This window comes from Accipiter gentilis, chromosome 13 (genome assembly GCF_929443795.1).
Source record: "Accipiter gentilis chromosome 13, bAccGen1.1, whole genome shotgun sequence".
Taxonomy (NCBI): domain Eukaryota; kingdom Metazoa; phylum Chordata; class Aves; order Accipitriformes; family Accipitridae; genus Astur; species Astur gentilis.
The window spans coordinates 5463264-5480693 of NC_064892.1; the positions used below are offsets into that span (position 1 = coordinate 5463264).

Sequence of the window (17430 nt, forward strand, 5' to 3'; positions counted from 1 at the left end):
CAGTTTTTCATCTTTTGATCTACTAACTTGTTGGGCAGAAGGACACTTTCTACCCTACAAAGACTCACACTCCAATTAATACAATTAACACTAGATGTAGAGAAACGTTTATCTGTTATAACGTACATCTACCGCTGAAGGTCTTAAAGCTGTTTCTTAATTCATTATGTCTAATGAGAAAATTCAACTTGTTTCCCTTTCACCATCGTATGGATGGCTTATACCGTTAGAAAAATACTCTTCAGTGCTATTGTAGGGTTTACAGGAAACTTCTTCCGTGTTGTGGGATAGAAACCGATTTTAACACCCTTCTGAAAGAATGCTTCTTCCTGCTGCCACTGTCTGTAGGTTGCAGAAGTATGGCCTACACGCACTACAGTTCTGGTTTTACTCAAAAAAGAAACAAAAGAAACCTAAACAATAGGGTAAACGTTTATTTGGAGTTAGTTTTCTTGCAGATGATAATTAAGGCCCTTCAAGCAGAGTTCAGGAGCTCCTGTATGGCTGCCTGTTGATCTGCATTGAGCTGTGATATGCATTCTGTCCACAGTCCTCCAGATGTCTAGAAAACAAATAAGAAGTTGGCTTTATGCAGGCTGACAAGCTTCCAAGGCACATGCTAAACTTCTGTATGTTTACAAAGCTCAGTGTTCACTGGGCTTATTCCTGTAATATATACGCCAAAGAGAGCAGACTGAAATCTTCAGTTACACACAGTCCTACACAGGTTCAACTAGAGATGCTCTAAAATGCTAAAGAGAGGCAGTACTAACTACTGGTTAAATAGTAGCAGAGCAATTGACTCAAAATTCCTGGGAACTCCCTGTAACTAAGTGGGTCAAACGACAATTGACACTCTTAAGTTAACCATAGCCTAAAACATTTGCTCCATTTTGCACAGAAGTTAAAAGATCAACGTTCGGGCAAAACTGAACCATGTCTAAACACGAGAGCATCTTTTGGGCACCAGCGCGCCAGTAATGCATTCAGAGGTCGGGCGCACTGTGATTACAGCATGATGTGCTACACACACTGTGTGTGTATGTGCAAAATTCTGCTGCCAAAACACAGCACTGCTGTTTAGTGAAAGGAATAGTAAATTACTTCCCAGAGAGAAGAGAACATACGTAGCAGGCTTTCCTGCCCCTCAATATACCTCATCTGTTTTACCACAGCCTTCGGCTGAGACATTAGCTTTTAAAGTCACCTTCAGCAGGGACCGGTTCTAACGGTACCAGAAAATGCTGAAAATTAAAGAAGGTGGGGAAGAAGTATTTATTCACTTATCAAAAGAAGCTGGAAGCAATTGGCACCCTGCTTTCTTTAGAAGGACAATGATAGGGAAAGAAAAAAATTGTAGGTGACTGGCTGTAGGTCTTTAGATTGGCTTTTGCAACAGAAGTATACTTGTTAAAAAAAAATGTTTTAATTTGTATTTGGTGTATTTTATTTTCAGCTCTATTGTAATGCCCTTTCCTCACACACTTTTAAAAAAATCAAATAAAAATGGATTTGCAGAATTTGAAAGAATTTGAAAACAAAGTCCTCAAGTTGAATTTGTGTTTGTGTTTCTAGTTTTAAATAATATTAGGCATTTTAGACTCTCAATGTATAATGGAATACTGCAGAATTAAATGTGCTCGCTCTTCCAGCATTTCTGACACCCATTTAAATTCATACTCTACACTGAAATATTTCTGGCCTAAAAATACCTAAGCATGAGGAAAAAAGTTTGTTTAATTCCAACTATGACCGTAACGTTGCTCATGTCAGATGCTGGCAGAGAAACAGCTTACTGAGATCATTAAAAAAAAGAATTTCTTCTGGAATCTGGGAAGCAGCAGCACCAGCAGCAGGCAGACTGTTAGCAACTACACAGCCTTTAAAGTTCCTACCATAGTATAAAACATTTACAGTGCTTTACTAAAGTCAAAGTACTATGTGTGAAGAGACACACAATTGGGAACAGTATGCTAAAATCATATTTTTGAAAAAACGTGACCTTTACGATTTTTCCCCCACAGTCTGAAGGTAAATCATTTATCCAATGCAGAGCCTTGTTTCCGTGTTAACGTTCCTATTGTTCCTGGCCGAAACAAGACTTTGCTATACACAACTAATCTTTACATGTATATGCCACTGCATTGTTAATAAAATAAATTAAAAAAAAAATAAAAAAAATCAACTAACCTTAAGCACTTAAGGTAAAGTGAACAAATGCATTAGCATACACTAATATAAAGTTCCACACCCAGACTTTAAGCACTAACAGAAGGATTCATATCTGACAGCCAGAATCTACAGTAGGCACTTATTCCACTTTCACTTTGAAGCTTTGCTTGATTTCACTCTTTTTATGCCTTCAGTTTTAACAAGTCATTTTCTACCAGACATAATGGATCTCACAGGCTGATACACTCATCCAAGTGAATACTTTCCAAAATCAAGTATTCCTGAAATTCTTCAGCCTGAATTTTGCCAAAGCATGCCAGGTAGAATGGACAATAATTGAACAGCTGCTGCTCCAAATCCGCTACACATTTTTATACACCATATGCTTGCCAGGCACAACACTTTCTATCATTAGGTGCTGCAACTGTCAAGTACGTCCACCTGATAACATCTGGCCCCAGATCAGATCTGCCCTATCAGCACTACACTTACAACACCGTAGAGAGCTGCAGCTTAAATACTTGGACATGCCCATCACCCAGCACCATAAATACTCATTATGGCGTAAAGGAAGCGAACCTTGAGGCAGTTCCCCAAAGGTAGGGAAAACACTGAACAGCCGCCTGTATTTGCACTGGATTAAAGAGGGCAGTAGTAAAACTACTTGTGGTTTGCACTCATTCTCTAGCAAAGATCCCAAGGCTCTGCTATATTATTAAGTCACCACAGGGTGCTGGGGACCCTTTACAGGAACCACATGTTGGATCAAATCCTGCAGAACAGTTACTGATACAGAGATAGGCAGATTTCTCTCTGGATTTTAATTTCTGGCTCAGAAAAAAAACCCCACAAACAACTAATACTGGCTAGCACATTAACTATCTAGCTGCATGTATCTTAAAGCTTTTTTTTTTAAAAAATTAATAAGCTTTTGAAGTTTATCAAAAGAGTCAGACTTTACTGAAGTGCAAATGTTACCAAGTTTTATCATTAATGGTTCAAGGAGTGTCCAAGGATCTCCAAGATCACTGGTTGAAGCATTATTCTCTAAGGTGACAAGGCTGTCAAAATTGGTTTAACAGTTCGGTAACTTCTGAAAGTAGATTCTAAATGTTGCCTTTATACCTAAGCAAGCATTTATTTACCTGCACTTGGCGAACAACATTAGCCAACCGCTTGGTACACGGATCTTCATGTTTAATAGCTTCATGAATTTCACCATCCGCAATTATACCAAATATTCTGGGAAGGTTAGAGTTGTTCGGACCGAGGACAACTGGGTTGTTGCTGTTACAATGAAGATATACATTACAAATAAATTAATCTTTAACTAAAAAAAATAACGTAAGCATTTTACATTAAGTTGAGTGATTTTGAAATATCTTATTCTAAAGCTGCTTATTTACATCTAAGTTTCACCCAGCTGAGTAAGTATGCATAGCTTTGATGCCTGCTGACAGAATGTTCCCTCTCCTGTTAATATTTAACCAGCCAATCCTTTAATCAGCCTACACTTTATCAGGAAGAAGTTCTGAACTTTACAGAACAGTTGAGTTCCATGCAGATGGAACTGCAAAATAGCATGATAGAAATACCCTGCCTATAAGGGCTTATTCCTCTCTCTCTCAGTGCGGCAAGGGGGAGGTGGTTGCGTTACTGGTGTCAGGAGCACCAGTGACTTCAGCTCTCTGCCAGCACTCTCACTGACACAGCAAGTAAGCCATTCTGCTCCCTCCTTCCCAGCCAAATGTTGGGAGTAGAGGAGTACTGGCAGCCAGGGATCTGGGTGGAAAACATGATCTACGTCCAGCTCTGCCACCTACCACTGCTGGAACGCAGGACTGATTGCTCCAGAGAAGTACGTAGCAAGGCTGAGCCACGTGCACAGAGCTGGGTACAAAAGTGTGCTACTACTGTAATTCCCAATTTCTATATATGTATGTGTATATGCATACATATCAGTATTATTATGGTGTCTCTACACAACTATACTATTATTAGTCTAGGCACTCAGTTGCCACCACCCATTTTGAGATCTTGCCTTAAAAAAACACCAAGAGATAGAATGTATTCACATAGTAGAAAAGACTGTAGAAAATCTAAGTTATTTCCTTTCTGTTTTTCTACTAAGATATAATACAGTGTCAGCCAGAACATGGCTACTACATAACATTTCAGAAGCTGACATTCTTCCACTCAATTATGAAATGCAACTTGACCCACACTAGAAGAATTATCTTTGTTTCCTCCATTGACCTATGGGAGAGAGCACAAATCTGAAGAACAAGCTGTGGGACAAGATGCTTTCAATAATAAATAAAATTATCATTACCAACTTATTAAAGGAGATAGCACTGTACCATGAATTTGTCTGTATCATTTCTCTATTTCATACTTCACTTTGTCAATATTCAAGCTTTTGGAAAGCAAAAAGGTGCAAAGCTACTTTAAAAGGTTATGAAAAGAAGGCTGCAAGGGCTTGTGTGCTGCTCTTAAGTAAAAAGACCTGATCGGTTATTAATGCTGGTATGTAAGCAGAGTATCAAAAATTTTCCTGAAATCTGTGGAAGTTCCCAGCTGATCCTTTCCCCATCATGTACGTATAAAACAGCCAGGAATTTTTTCAAGTCATACAGACATTAGTTAGGATGAGAACACTGACTGTTTAGAGAAACAGCAGTAACATCGTGGAAGGCTTAGTTCTCACCTTCCAAATTATCTCCTCTAAAGCATATGCAGATTAACCTGGCAGTTTCTCAGTCTGGGGAAATGAATGCAAGGAAAGAACCTGCAAACAGCCTTACTTTCTGCATTAATGTCAAGACTTTGCCTTACCTCTCAATTAAGTCACACAGATAATTGAAAGTATGAACAGCTTCTTCTTTATCTTCATGAAGCGGAAGCCACGATAACCAGTGTGGCAGGACTTCTTCAACATTTACACAGTCAGGCTTGAACTTCATTATCTTTCCTACAGCTGAAATGCAGTTCTCTGTTGCATTGACGTTCTCTTTGGTTTTGGCATCTGGTGACTGAATGACTCTCACCAGCAATGGAAGCGCCTCTAATTGTTAAACAACACAAGAATAGTTAAATGCACTATCAAGTTATATTTTGTTAACATCACAAATTCTACAGAAGACTACTGCACATATTAAAAATGGGATTTTTTTTTGTGGCCCAAACACCCAAATCTAGACATCCCAATGTCCCACTACTTCTAGGTTCTTCCCTGCTCAATAATCATCATATGAAAAACAAACAGACAGATAAAGCTATGCAAGGAAACAAAAGAAAACAGCTACTGCAAAAGTCTGAATTTGCTTTATATGCTCAGAAGAAAGAAAAATAAAAATCTCGTCTCTCTCAATTGGAGTTATGCAATCTACAATATACAAGACATTGCAATTTAAAAACAGATAACAAGCATTATCTTTTTAATCTAACAGGTTCTATAAACACAGGATGATGAAAAGCACTGATAACGTAACATTCACATTAATTTGGACTGTAGTGCATGTCTACAGTGCGTGCCTGCTGTATGTCTATTGCTTGTGTGCACACACATTTTTTTTTTTATATATATATATATATATATATACACACACCTCCCACCACTAAAAGGTGCACTAGGAAAAGCTCATTGGAGTAATCTCATCTGGTGAATCTACCTGGCATGATTTAAGTTGTAAAAATCAAACATCAAGGACAAATGCCTATTTTCTTGCTAGGTTAATAGCAATTATATATATTTTTTTTCATAGTCATGCAGGTAACCACATGCACACTTCTAATCGAACATTAATGTCATGTTTTTAGTTACTAGTGTCCCTGCAGACTTCACAGCACTCTACATGCATGCAGGAACAATTGGCCTTGTGTTGTTCTGCTAAAAATGTAATGCTAAATCTGTGAAATTCTCTATCAGCACAGAAAACAGGTTGTGGAATTGTGCAGAAAAAGCACACTTCAAAATAACTCCGATTTCTGAGGAAGAGCGAGATCTCACACTACTTCATTTCGATGAATAAGTAGCAGCTTTGCAGTTAAGGATTACACAATGACACCTGCTATATTAACTTCACTGAATTGGATTTTTGAAGAATTTAGCAGCTATGGAAAAACATGATTAACCCTAAGCTAGACAAGGATACTTTTATGGAGTTGATAAACATTACAGAACTGCAGAAATATTGGTCATCAGACCCACTAGCTTGTGTATTGAATGCAGCATAACAATGCTGGACTTTTCTGCAAAGCACAATTTGTTTCGTAGAAGCCTACAATGTCCAGGGAAACTGAGACTGCATTGTAAACCTCAGGTTTTCATGACTGCTGAAGCTAAATCTCATCTGTGTTTTCTCATAGTGCTTAATATTGAAGGATGACTCTGCAGGTATGTGTCCTTGGAGCTGTAAGATTAGGAGGGCATCAAAATGAATCAGCATAGCCTCCTCCCTACAGTTTGGCAGACAAGTTTTCTTCTTATCTAGAAAACAGATCTACTCTCACATACATGTTGTGGTAGATAATCCCTAAAAACCCCTTTTGACTATAAAAGACCATCATCTATTAATAATAATTTTTTTTTTTCCAAGGACTGACTGCTTTTACATCTTGCACCACCAAAAGTTGAGGCCACTGCTAAGATTTAGGAAGAAACACATGCAGTTGATTAATACAGTATTCACAGAGAATAGCTGATGATTTTCTTCCACCAGCATAAGAAATGGAAGCAACATTGACAGTCATGTAAATTGTAACCTTGTAACCCCGTTTAGAAAGTTACTTGATTTGCTATAGTTTTTCCTTCAATTTTATTTCTTTGTGCTCTTTACTAATTCTATTTTTGATTCTTTTTGTTTCATCATAATGTAGCTCTTGTGTGATTTACAAGTTCTCCCTATATTCCTGTACTTTTTCAATTGACTGCCAAAGACGCTCAGGTTAATACATGTACTTTTTCTGAATAGTCTCGAGTCTTTACATACTGCTACAAACTTGCAGTAGAACAATATGCCAGTGCTATACATTAATCAGTAAAGAAATTAAATTATAAATAAAAGCTCACAAACGATGTTTTCAGAGAAGACAGTAAACCCTACGGGGCAGAAGGCTTCTCATGCCACGGATTTATTTTGTTTCTAATCACAGCACATCTTCCTCTATTAAAATAAATCACAAATTTCTTTCCTGTACATATAAAAGAATTTATAAAACTTTTGAGGAGCCTGCTAGTAGGCTGTATGCTGTAAAGTAGAAAGGTCATTTTATCTAAACGTCCAACTAAAGGAGAAGCCAAGTGTCTGGGTTTAATCAAGGATTATTTGTCCAAATACAAAGAAAAGGATCAAAGTTGTTACAAAGTTTAAGAGGGCCAAGGTAAAGTCTAACCAATGAAAAGATGAGACTTCAACAGATGCTAAAAACCCCCAAAACGCCAATATCAGAACTGTCTTGACTTCAGTCTCTACTCCTCTAGCCTTGGGGCAAGATGCAAAAACCTTATGGAAAAGTTCACCAAAAAAACCCTTTGGGAAGTATTTTTTATAGACAATTTTAAATTTTAATGCTTCTAATGTTTCACTACAAGGTTTCCCATCCTGCTTTTTTTTTTTTTTTTAATGACACCTCATCTTGATTGTCACCATGTGACAGTTACATTTACACTAACAGTGAAAATTACAACCTCTAACCTCCTTGTGTTAAAGCCCTAAATTTATCCCTATAACAGGGTTCTTATTTTCTTACATAATTTTGAATTTCATTTCAAGACTCACATGAAATACCTATTTGAAACAGCTGACTAAATATTTACTTAAAAAAGGAAAAAAAAAACCACCTCTGATAAGGGATGCTATTTAGTATGCAAAATTAACTTTGTTGACTGGCAAGAAGAGTGCCAGCAGACAATTATTTCTTTAAATTCAAGATGAAGTTTTAGAGAAGCTTGAGACATTCAGAAAGAAAGCAGGCACAGAAATCAGGTTCCTGCTTTTTATGTAACGGGAAAGCAGAGAGCCACATTAGTTGTATTCTAGGCTACTCCTTAATACAGGTCACTTACATAATTTTTCCAGACATCCTAAGGGTTTTGCATTAATATGTAACCACATCAGTATTAATAAAAAGCAACTATGAGACGGTGTGTGCAGAAAGCTATTTTTTATGAAATGAACATGTGCATCTCAGACCATATTTAAAAAAAAAAAAAAAAAAAGTAGATCAAGTTTGCTAAGCAGTAAGTTCTGCAACAGAAATGCTACTAAGCAGAACATCATTAGAGGCCCAAGGAATTCAGGTACTTTACTAATCATCACCAATCTGCCACACAGGTTATACCAGCAATCTATTTCACTGCCAAAGGGAAGAGACCTCACTAACCAAAACGTGAGCAATTTTTAATCCCCTCGCCCCAAATCAGACATTCAGATCCTTTTATCAGATGCATGTACGTACCTGTGCAAAAAGGACGATAGCTGTCCCCACCAAATTGTGCCATAACTCCAACACCATAGGCAGCTGCTTGCCTAACCTCTGGGCTATTGTCACATATTGACTGTAGCATTGGCCTCAGGAAGTATTCCGCGTACTTGAACGAGGAGGGGCTGCAGTGCTCTACAATATCGTCAAAAATGCATAGCCCCCACTGCCTGTCTGGCCATGGCCTGTGTGGACACTGCATCAAAAACAGGTAACATTTAAGCCACCTTAAAACTAGTAATTTTTGTACAGTCAATGATTATATCAACAAAACAATCATAGTAACAGTGGTCTAGTATTTTTGTTAAAATCTTCCTGGATTAAATTTAATGTTACAAACGCATAATTTTCTGTAGCGATACTTGCAGCAACACCACAAACAAAACAAAATCCAGGGAATATCTGAGCTAATTAAAAGAATGATTTTAGGCTAAATCCTTTACCTCTATTTCACACTCTGTTACCTATTTCAGTCTCAATTTTCCCAACTAGTCTGCAACTCTTTTTTTTGGCCCTCTTCTTGAAATCCATTTTAGAGAGTATCGGACACTGCCAGGCAAATTCAATTTCTCAAAATATTTGTGTGTCAATGATCCTGGGTCTTGCAACACAGAAATCAGAAGTGTCACAGCAGTGCAGCTGTTCACAAAGCATAGGGTAATAACTTCATACTTGATCCAGAATAAACCTTCAACTGCCTCTATTTTGCAAAACAGTAATTGCTACATTCTATCTACCAAGTTCTCTAAGATTCCAGCATGGAAGGCCTGTTAATACATCAGAAAAAAATAATCAGCGTCAAATTAAAAGAAAGCAAGGTACTTACAATTAGGTTGACAATTAGTGGAAGTAGCCTTTCAAACCACGGCAGTACCTTCTCCTTATAACTGCTGAATATTGAGTGCAAAATGTCTGATACTTTAGTCAAAATATAAACATCACTGTCATCCTGATAGGAAAAAGATACAACTCACATTAAGACTAACAATCTTCAAAATAGTGGAAGTCACATGAAATGCTAAGGTCTCTAAACTAATGGAATGAAGTTGTTTAATGATTTGGTTTTGTAAAACCAATCTTTTTAAGTCCACTATTTTTCAACTCTTGGTCTGATGATAGAATGGTTTGGGTTGGAAGGAACCTTAAAGATCATCTACTTCCAACCCCCCTGCCATGGGCAGGGACATCTTCCACTAGACCAGGTTGCTCAAAGCTCCATCCAACCTGGCCTTGAACACTTCCAGGGATGGGGCATCCACAAGCTCTCCTGGCAACCTGTTCCAGTGCCTCACCACCCTCATCGTAAAAAAATTCTTCCTTATGTTCAATCTAAACCTACCCACTTTTAGTTTAAAACTGTTGCCCCTTGTCCTGTCACTACAGGCCCTGGTAAAATGTCTCTCTCTTTCATGTAAGCTCTTTATATATTGAAAGGCTGCTATAAGGTCTCCCCGAAGCCTTCTCTTCTCCAGGCTGAACAATCCCAACTCTCTCAGCCTGTCTTCATAGGAGAGGTGTTCCAGCCCTCTGACCATTTTTGTGGCCCTCCTCTGGACCCTCTCCAACAGGTCCATGTCTTGCTTGTACTGGGGACCCCAGAGCTGGATGCTCAGGTGGGGTGTCACCAGAGCAGAGTAGAGAGGAAGAACCACCTCTCAACCTGCTGGCCACACTTCTTTTGATGCAGCCCAGGTTACAACCAACAACAAGCACATTGCTGGCTTAGCTGCAATTTTCCATCCACCGGTATCCCCAAGTCCTTCTCCACAGGGCTGCTCTCAATCCATTCATCCCCCAGTCTGTATTGATACCGGGGGTTGCCCCAACCCACATGCAGGACCTTGCACTTGACCTCGTTGAACTTCCTGAGGTTCGCACAGGCCCACCTCTCAAGCCTGTCCAGGTCCCTCAAGCACATCAACTGCACCACTCAGCTTGGTGTCATCTGCAAACTTGCTGAGGGTGCACTCAATCCCACTACCTATGTTCGTAATAAAGATATTGAACAGTACTGGTCCCAGTACAGACCCCCCAGGGACACACACCCCTTGTTACTGATCTCCACTGGGACATTGAGCCACTGAATGCAACTCTTTGGACATGGCCATCCAGCCAGCTCCTTATCCACCCAATAGTCCATCCATCCAATCCATATCTCTCCAATTGAGAGACAAGGATGTTGCGTGGGACCATGTCAAAGGCCTTACAGAAGTCAAGATAGATGACATCAGTTGCTCTGATGAACTAAAGATCCTTTGCTCAGATTCAGCTATCAATTCTTGTTATATCTGCAAGCAAGAATTGTTGCCTGGACACACTTGTGTTGAGAAAACCATTTAACTTTGTTTTAAAGCAAGTTCTGTTGTACTCAGTATGGTTCATTTAATCAGTTCATACTTTAACAGGCAGGGAAAAGAGAATACAGGTAGTTTCTGGTCCCAAGTGAGAAACTAGTAAGTATTCCTCATGCAACATGCAGCTTCCCGCAACCGGATATTTAAACCAATCCCAGTTAGACAACTTCTGCACTGTCAAGGCATAACAACTCTGGAACATACATGCAAATGAAAACAGAGGTAGAGAACGGCTGCAGCACACCACAAGGTCCACCTAGCCTGGTATTGCCTGTTTACTAATAGCTGATAAGAGATGGTCAAGGGGAAAGCATAACACTTGCTTAGGGTATGCCTTCTCCCACGCTCTATCAAATCAGCAGTTTAGTTATTGCCTAAGCTAGGGCTGTATCTGGATATCTTACTGAAGCTACTGTTTGAATATCTTTCACAACTTCTGTACTCCCTTATATTTCTGCTGCCTTGAGATAAGGACTACATAAACACATTCTGGGACAAAAGGTGTATATCCAAATGTTACTCATTACCATATATTAATTCTGTCCGTATGGCAAGTGACATTCTGGTCCCACTCCTGCTTTCATAGGGTAATGCAGACAAGCCTTCCTTGCAGTCTTTAAAAAAAATCAGCAAGGTCAAATATAAAGTAAAGCATTTTTAAAGATGCCTTGCAACTCCGTTGCAGAGTATGGATTCAGCTTTTCTGAAACTGGTGCTTGCTAGCGTTTTCTCTCATTATCAGCAGAGAGTGACACATAAGAAAAAAGATAACAAACCACCTAACTCACTGTCTACAAGAACTAACAGTAAACATTGCAAATGAGAAAGGGAGAAAAAAATCAGGACAGGCTCTTGGCTCAGAACTTGAGGTTTGCTATTTTTCGATCCCAAGCAGTATGTAGGTATCAGAAATCTATCTTTCTGAATGCTGGCCTAATGTTGCCAAAGGAAAAGGGCTCAAGAACTGCATTGTTATTTAAGAAAGTATTTACATATGGGTGCATGATCTGTTAAGATACATTCTGGAGTCTGCATACAGGTTAAACTTGTATAAACAAGCTTCATAATTCAATTTCACAAGCTTCATACCTGCACTGTGCGGCAAAAAAAATTTCTTTCTTAAATTCACTGAGTAACCTTCATGTCTCATGTTATAAGCAGCAGCGACTACTTCTTCGTTATTACTCTCTGCATACTAATAATGATTTAATAGGACTACCATATCTCTTGCACAGTCACCTCCACTTCAAACTAAAAAGTCACTTCGGTATCTTAGCAGATAAGTAGTCAGTTTGGTATTCTCTCATAAGCAAGCACATTATGCCAGCTATTCATCCTGCTGCCTTCCTTTGATACCCAGACGTCTGACGTGTCAGGTCAGGAGTCTGTCTCAAAAAGAATAGACCTAAAATAGTGTCAGAGGTAGGCTCAAGGTTAAGAGCTACCTAGGTCATAAGGCACAAAGAAAAAGCAAGTCAGCAGGTCTAGGCCATAGATTATCACTGATACAGCATCTGACAGCAGACTATTTAAAGTCATCCAAGAACTGTTTGAGAGGATGGAGAAAATGAAGAGCTTTATCCTGAACTTCTTCCTTCAGTATACTGGACAAGGAAACCTTTCATATTTGCTAATTCACACATGTAGTGTGACCCATTTCTTACCAGAAGTTTTGAAGTAATATGGTAACAGAACATTATTCCAGGAAGAAATAATTCTGAGGATGCACTATGCTTTAACTGAGTAGCATAGCATATCTGTGTAATGTATTTCCAACCTGGTGCTTTATGAGTGGAAAAGCTCCCCAAACCAACTTACTTCATCTTGTAATGACTCTTCAACTTGTTCATCATAGTCTTCATCTTGTCTTTTCACTAAATTAAAAAACAAGTATTAAACCATTACATTTCTACAAGTGCTTAAGAAGCCTATGAAAGGAAAAAAATGACGAAGAAACAAATTTAGAAAATAGGAAACAGTAGATGAAGATGCAACAGGAATTTTCTGTCTTTAAGAAGCTTCAAAGAGCTTTGACAGAAAAACAAGAAGTGTAATGAGACAGCTCAGTTTAAGAATGTGTAAAAAAGCACATGAAATAGAAATAAACACACCAGCTTGTCCACAAGGACAAGAAAAGAGCATAGAAATAAGAAACTACCATTTCTTTAAGAAAACTGCAAAGACTTCTGATGAAAAAAACCCACAGAAATTACAAAACCATAGACGTACACTGTCTCCAAGTAAATCTGTCCATCAACTTTTGATTAAACTACAGTATTTCTGCAAATGATGCCATCTTCATCTTCCCAGAACTTACAGTTATAACTCATGGATTCTGTTGTTTAAAAGCCCAATTACCTTACATAAATAAGCAAATTGAAGAAAACGGAACTAAGCTTTTTTTGTGTGTGTTCAGAAATTATTAGGAATTCTGCTTTCAAGAACAGCCATTATCACATGTTAATAGGAATTTGTGTTAACTTACCCTGTCTTAATTCTTGATTTTTAAAGTGCTCTTCTAGTTTTCCTTTCAATATTCCTCCAAGTTCTTCAAAATGTTCATTGTTAAGGCATCCATCTCCCATTACCTCAATGCACTAGTGAAATAAAATGATCAGTTTTTCAGCTTCCAAGTTACATGAGCAGTCTCAATGAAATCTAAGCAGAGAATATTAATGCATGCTCTGCATTAAGTGATCACTAGCAGAAATAATACTAATAGAACATTCACATGGTAATCAATGCTCAAATTATACAAGTAAGGCATAGTATCACTGTACATTTCATGCACATAACTTCAGTGGTTTGTAGTTAAAATGAACAAATCTGGTAATTATTTTAAGTTAATACATTGGTATTTTGGTTCTTGCAAAAAAAGTACAACTAAGTTTTTCAATCAACTATAACAACATTTATAGTCAAACCAAAATTCATGTAGTGGAAGCCATGCATTTCTTCCAGCAGTTTAAATGAACATCAGACACATGTTCTTTCCTACCGTAAAAAGCTACAAACAGTAACACCACAAGATTAGTGAGGAAGAAAGTTACCTTTGCAAAAGAATGCATTATTTCTGAGAGAACATCTGAATCTGGTTCTGTCCCAATGGCTTTGATGAGTGCATCACACATGAAGTGCCACATCTGCGTGAGGTACTCTGGCCCACGAACTCTAGCACATTCAAGAAGGAGGGGCATCGATTCTGCTGCTGCCACTCGGACACGTTTCATTATTAAGGAAATAAAACAATCAAGGCCAACAGAAACCCACCATCATAATGAAGTTATTAGTTTTCTACCTGAAATTGATCTTTTTTATTACAGTCCAGTGCATTTGATTTCTTAACTAGAGACAGATTAAGATCATAGGAAAATTAAACTGTTTGCTATTTCAAAGTTGATTCAAGCCTGTTTCAGGCCATGACAGAAAAGTTATTCAAGTTCTTCTTTGTTGGCACAAACATCACTTTCTCTACTGTTTGCTTTTAGCATTATAGACATGCTTATTTAAAAAGAAACTAGGGGAAAATTAGAATACACTGCCTAAAACAGTGTGTAAAACAACATTCTCAGAAAAAAATTCTGTTACAAAGCAACAGAATATTTTAACACTAACACTTTCAATTCATTTAGGAAAATAGTAAGCATGACTTTGACGCTTCCAAACTGTTTCCATTTTCACAGTAGAATTCATTAATAGGATATCATCATGGAAATAGAACTTCAACAAGGGAACCATCAGCTTTACAACTTGCTCTGTGTACTCTACGAATCCTTCTTTTAGCTCTTTTGCATAGCAAACCTGAAACACAAAGCATGGAAATGCCACCTTTAAGGGAAAATACTGTTACTAATATTTTTCAACCATGTAATGGCGAGAAAGATTGTTACATTTAAGGTTTTTTAAAATTTATTTTAAAAAACATGCAATAATTGATTTACCTACCCCCTCCACTGTGGCATTTTAAGAAACCCTGAGAGCAGCATGAGTTCTCACTCTTAGTATATGCATGTATTTTTCAAACCAAGTTCAGAAACATCAATATTTGCAAAACGGAACTACTCTTTAACATCTCCAATTCCTCAGAAGTTTTGATAACAAAGGAAAACTACCTGTTCATCTTAAAAACTGAAGCTCCAAACTAAAGAAACTATTTTGAATCAAGTCAGTCACATGCAATGAAGTGTCTGAAATACAAACTTAACACTACCACGCGAAGAAAAACACAACTAGTTCATTTGATACTATGAAGAATATTTTCATTACAGATTTTGGCTTCAGACTCGGTTGTCCAGCAATACATAGATCACCAAGTGTCCTGTTACTCACCAGCATCTGGCATGCAGTTGCTTTTTCTTCAAGGCCTGCAGTTTTAATTCCAAAACTTTGCTGATCTCCTAGGTTTACAAACTCCCAACCATCATCATCACTCATATTCTCCATATCTTGTGCTGTTATACAGAGGAGGGAGAAAAAAAGAAAAAAAAGAAAATCTAAAAATGCTACAAAATAATTTATTTCAGTATTTTTTCAAGCAAAACTTTATCTTAAACCTACTGTCTAAAAGAGCTACTTCAGGTTTAATGGATGCAGTCTTCATTAAAGGTCCCATGACAACAGGAAGGTACTGCTGAAATTCCTTTCCAAGAATTTTACACATTCTGGCCCATGCTGAGATCATGTAAGAAATCTATAAAAGAGAAGAGAGTCAGAATTTTCATGTCTCACATTTTATTTTAATGAGTACTTAAAAGGAAAACATAGAGGAAGAACATTATACAATAGGACTTTTTTAAAAGAATTTGTCAGCAGTGCATAAAACTTACTTCAAAGAGAACAACTCATCCAATATGCAATCCATATAAAAATGAACCTTCAAAAGACCTGTCCCAAGTCTTTATTTTTAACAACGCATTGACAGTACCTCTGATCAAAGTTGCTATACATATAAAATGTGACAGTATAAGATGTACTTGTAATGCAATCACTACTGTCTTGAAAAGTAAATTTTTTTCTGAAGTGAATAACTTTCTGAATTTAAATGATACTACAGATCCATATTCCTGAAAATAGCAAACAGAGGAAAAAAAAAAAAAGTGCGGTACTGTGTTTTCAGACGAGTATTTGTTTTCAGATGTGCAAGTCAAAATAGCTCTCCACTCGTTAGAACAGCTGTCTAACAAGTCTCGTTGAACCATTTATAAGAAGGTGACAGCAAGGGAATAGGTCATACAATGCCAAAAAAAGTAGGTACCAGTAGACAAAAAACAATTACCCACACGCTGAAATTTCTTCAGCAAATATATGTCCTGGAAGTCTCATTTCCTAAACACACTTCTGTGAAAGATTCTAAGGCCATCTTAGGGCAATCAATCTCAATTTTTGTAAGACATGCTGAACAATTAATCTGCAGGTGTAATTGGGGGGGGGGGGGGGGGAGGGTGGAGCCAGAAACATCACATGTACAAAGAATGCTTTTAATACTAATCAACAAGCTATGCTCTATAAAGACACAATTTTAGCATACCTGGGGATCATCATCTTCTAGATCACTGAAGTCTGTTTGTGTCTTCAATAACAGCTGCATTACATCTGATGCATCCTGCATAAACTAGATATAGGAAAACTATATGTTTTTAAAGGCAAATTAAAGGGTACTTTTCAGAGATTTAAATGCACACTTGAATTGTTTGGTGTTAAGTCCAACACACTACCGAGACTAAAGCTAATGCTGGAAATAGACTGAAATGCAGATAAAAGTGAAAACACAAGTTCTTTTTCTGGAAGCATCACCAAATCATTCTTGCCTTAAGTTTCACTGTACCGCTGTTCATATACTTGAAAGCAGAGAATTATTTAAATAAAACACTACATAAATAAATACTAATACAAAAAACATCTGACAATTCTAACTTTCCCAGATATCCTCCTTACTATTTTGACTCCTTTATGGAATTGGGATAAAAGCTGACAGCATGAGCTACTTACTCATGAGCTAATAACATTTTAGGTCACATCAGATGCCCCAGTGATGTTACACCTACCCTCTTTTCACTCCCCATGTTTCCAGTAGTCCTTCAAGAATAATTTTTTAAACCTTAGTTATGTTTAAAATCTGTTTAATATTTAGTTGCATGTAAGTTTACTGGCAGTCCTTTTAAGTCAAAGGAAAGGGCTAGTAATTTTGCAGGGGGCTATTAGTATTTTCATACAGCGTACATAACATTATTTTACTTTGAAATGCGATTTTCTGTTTTCTTCAATCAACAAAATGAAAATCTGTAAACCATAATGTGAACATGTTATCAGAACATCACTTAGGCTCTTATATAGTCCTTCAGAGCTGTTTCTTGGTACTTTTACAGAGACTTGTTTTAACCAATTTATCAAAAAACACCAACCTGCCAAGTACATCAAGCCT

General features: G+C 37.5%; 1 protein-coding gene across 1 annotated transcript in view; it reads right to left on the reverse strand.

Moving 5' to 3' along the window:
- Window positions 1-414: 414 nt before the first annotated feature.
- The window catches only part of IPO5 (importin 5), a 51859-nt gene continuing 34843 nt past the window's right edge, over window positions 415-17430 (reverse strand). The window contains exons 15-26 of the mRNA XM_049816058.1: window positions 16537-16620; window positions 15567-15699; window positions 15339-15460; window positions 14714-14810; window positions 14060-14232; window positions 13495-13606; window positions 12828-12883; window positions 9482-9604; window positions 8632-8851; window positions 5008-5236; window positions 3318-3459; window positions 415-562 (exon numbers count right to left, since the gene is read on the reverse strand). Of these exons, the coding sequence (XP_049672015.1) occupies window positions 476-562; window positions 3318-3459; window positions 5008-5236; window positions 8632-8851; window positions 9482-9604; window positions 12828-12883; window positions 13495-13606; window positions 14060-14232; window positions 14714-14810; window positions 15339-15460; window positions 15567-15699; window positions 16537-16620 (1578 nt within the window). The 3' untranslated portion in view covers window positions 415-475. The remainder of the gene's footprint in view (window positions 563-3317; window positions 3460-5007; window positions 5237-8631; window positions 8852-9481; window positions 9605-12827; window positions 12884-13494; window positions 13607-14059; window positions 14233-14713; window positions 14811-15338; window positions 15461-15566; window positions 15700-16536; window positions 16621-17430) is intronic.